The sequence below is a fragment of the Olea europaea genome, unplaced genomic scaffold, assembly GCF_002742605.1.
Source record: "Olea europaea var. sylvestris unplaced genomic scaffold, O_europaea_v1 scaffold1766, whole genome shotgun sequence".
NCBI lineage: Eukaryota > Viridiplantae > Streptophyta > Magnoliopsida > Lamiales > Oleaceae > Olea > Olea europaea.
Window position 1 is genome coordinate 41466 of NW_019235387.1, and position 3148 is coordinate 44613.

At 35.6% G+C, this 3148-nt stretch overlaps 1 protein-coding gene across 1 annotated transcript; it reads left to right on the forward strand.

The window, feature by feature from the left end:
• Positions 1-493: 493 nt before the first annotated feature.
• LOC111378103 lies at positions 494-1294 on the forward strand. Its single transcript, XM_023001272.1, has 2 exons — positions 494-754; positions 838-1294. The coding sequence occupies exons 1-2, from the start codon at positions 510-512 to the stop codon at positions 941-943; spliced, it is 351 nt and encodes a 116-aa protein (XP_022857040.1). The 5' UTR covers positions 494-509; the 3' UTR covers positions 944-1294.
• The last annotated feature ends 1854 nt before the right edge of the window (positions 1295-3148 follow it).

The window sequence follows — 3148 nt, forward strand, 5'->3', positions numbered from 1 at the left end:
GCTCCTACGATCCCGTCCCTAGAGTTTTGTGAGGGAGGTAAATCGCGGGGTGTGCCCCACTAGGTCAGGGAATAAGAACTGCCTGTAAACTGCGCTTACAAGGAGTCCAATTCCATGTCTCAGAAATCGAACCCCCATACTGCGACTGCCGACAAGGCGTGAGATAATCTAACTCCTGTCCTTTGAACCACTGGACTATGTCCCGAGGGCAACAATTTCTAATATATATAAAAAGGTTGAACCTCAACCTTGAGGGCCCCCACCGTCCCGTCCCTAGAGTTTTGTAAGGGAGATAAATCACTGGATGTGACCCAGCAGGTCAGGAAACAAGAGCTGCTTGTACACTGCGCCTACAAGGAGTCCAATTTCATATATCAGGAATCGAACCCGCACACTGCAGTTACCAACAAGACGTGAGATAACTTCACTCCTGTCCTTTGCACCACTGGGCTATACCCAGGGGGCCAACAATTTTTAATATATAACTGCATGGTGGGTGGATCAATGGAATGAGCCAAGAATTACACATATTGAAGAATATTAAGATGATGACGAACTTTATAAAAATGGAGTCCTTTTTCAACACAGAAAACAAGAATTGGATCATGGATGAAGAAAAATTTCAAGATTGTGTTTCATCTTCCTCTAGCACTTCTTCTGAATCTGATTTATTTGAAGAAGCAAACTCATCTGATCAGCATGCAAATGGCTCTTTACAAGACATGTCTTCTTTGCTTCAACAGCTTCCCATCAAGTAAGTTATTAAGATTCATTTAAGTAAAATTTTACTTATAAGCTATAAGTATATATGTTGACAGTGTGGTTTTTGGTTTGCAGGAGAGGGCTTTCTGAGCATTACAATGGCAAGTCACAATCTTTTACTTCTTTATCAAACGTGAGGTGCTTAGAAGACCTTGCAAAACCGGAGAATCCTTATAATTAGAAAAAGAAGCTAAAATCGTGCAAAAGTGACGGAGGAATTTTAGAAGGGTGCTACTGGGGTAGGCGGCCTTCGAGAAGCAAGATTGCTCCAAGAATTAATCCAAAGAAGACATCAAGATCAGGTTCTTGTGGTTGTGTGAGGAGGAATTCGAAGCCTCCAATGCCTCCAACTCATAGATCAACTAGCTTTACAAATCAAACCCCTTTGTTTACTTGAAGGATTTATGGCTTGATTGATACTATTAGCAAATCAAATCTTGTTCTGTTGTGCAACATGTATGTGAATATAGGTCTTGATATAAAGTATCTTCAATTTCATTAATAAGACAGACAAGTCTTAGCTAGACGATAATTAAGGTGAGCTTTTTCCTTTTCTTTTTCTTGAAGATTTGGCGAGGGAGAGCTACAAGGATATGCTAAAGGATAAGGGAAAAAAAAGGGGTCAGAAATATTCTTTTTGTTTGGTGGATAGATTTTCGAATTTAGACAATGAAAAGATCTCATTTAGCTTTAGATTTTAATTTAAGTCAAAATCAACAATTGATTTTAATCATATATTTTACATGATTTATAACTTTTTTAAACACATATTTCTTCAACTTTTATCAAAATATGCTAAAAATTTGATTTTAATTTCCACTTTTATAACAATCAACTAACAATTACTAATTTTGCATGAGATGAAAGAAGTTTGAGACGTGATAAGAAGGAAAAAATTGAGAAGGCAAGGTATAGAGGGGTATATCGAAACAATGAGTAAAATCAATTAACAAAAGAGAAGGATGGCAAGGGGGTGGGTATGAGACGTGTCGGTTATTTTCACCCTCGTCGCATCGAATATTTTTGTTATCTGACCCCATATTCATACCCGATTAAAGCTGGTTTGGGAAGAGATCGGGGCAAGTCTCCTGCCCATTTATTTTTTCTTTATTTTTTCTTTATGTCTTTAGCTAGTAAATATTATTACTTTTTTACCAATTTGTTAAAAATAATTTGTTCTCTTCAGAAATGATGATAAATATATTATTTTTGTTTGATAAAATATAAATTTGAAATTAATATTAAACGGGGAGGGTAACGTAGCGGGGACTATGTTATCCATACCCATCCTATGAGCTTGTTTGGGTATGATTTTAAAAATTGATTTTTTGACAGTTAGGAGAAAAGTGGGGTCCACCGTGAAAGAAGAAGTCAAATATGACAGTTGAATTAGTGAAATAACAGTAAAAAAATCAATTTTTTTTGGGAGAAAGAATCACTCCAAAACAGGCTCTATACCTGTTTTGGGACAATCACCCTTGCCCCGTACCCGCCCCATGTACCTGGTTAGGAGGGTAGTCCCCACCCCATTTGGGACGGGGCCCACGAATATTGGATTGAACGAGTGTTTTTTGCCATCCCTAATGGCAATGCAAGAGCTCTTGAAGTCTACTTGGGATTGCCTTTTTTTATTCATGCATTTAGGTCTGACCACGAAGACGGGGATCAAAAGAGCCAGCGGGGGGGGCGGGGGGCGGGGGGTGAGAATTCTTATTTGGATTCAATATCAAAGTTGCAATTAAATATAAACTACCCTCTTCATATCATTGCATCGTGTTAACATAACTTAAGTAGGGAACATAATAATGAAATAAAAAATAAGCTGACATAATATAAAACGCTATGTTATAAATTAGAGAGAAAAAAAGAGATGAAATGAGTCAATAGAGTTGTGAGTATTATTAAAAGTTAATGCCCTATATTTGTAGGGTTCAAAACAAAAATTACAATTGTAATGAAATAAATTTAATAGACTAGATAAGACCTATCTATTTATCATAATAATATTAAAAAATATCAATAATTATTTCATTATTTTACATCACTCCTCCTTTGATGATTATTTGCATAATAACAATATCATTGAAACGTTGTTAGGTAAAAAAATCCAATGGGATAAAAATGCCAACAAATGAAAAAAATACAAAAAATTTGGAGTGATAAAATGCTGCTTTGTTAAAATCATGTTAAGAAAATCCTGTGGGACAAAACTTGATCGAAGGAAAAAGAATATGCTTGATTACATACGTGAAAATTCTTGTGTCAAGATATCCATGTCTCGTACATCAATGTCTTCAATATTGCAATTTCTTGTAAAATATATTTCATGTTGTCTTGTATGATTGTCAAATAACACTGTCTTGATATGAGATATTTATAAACTTTA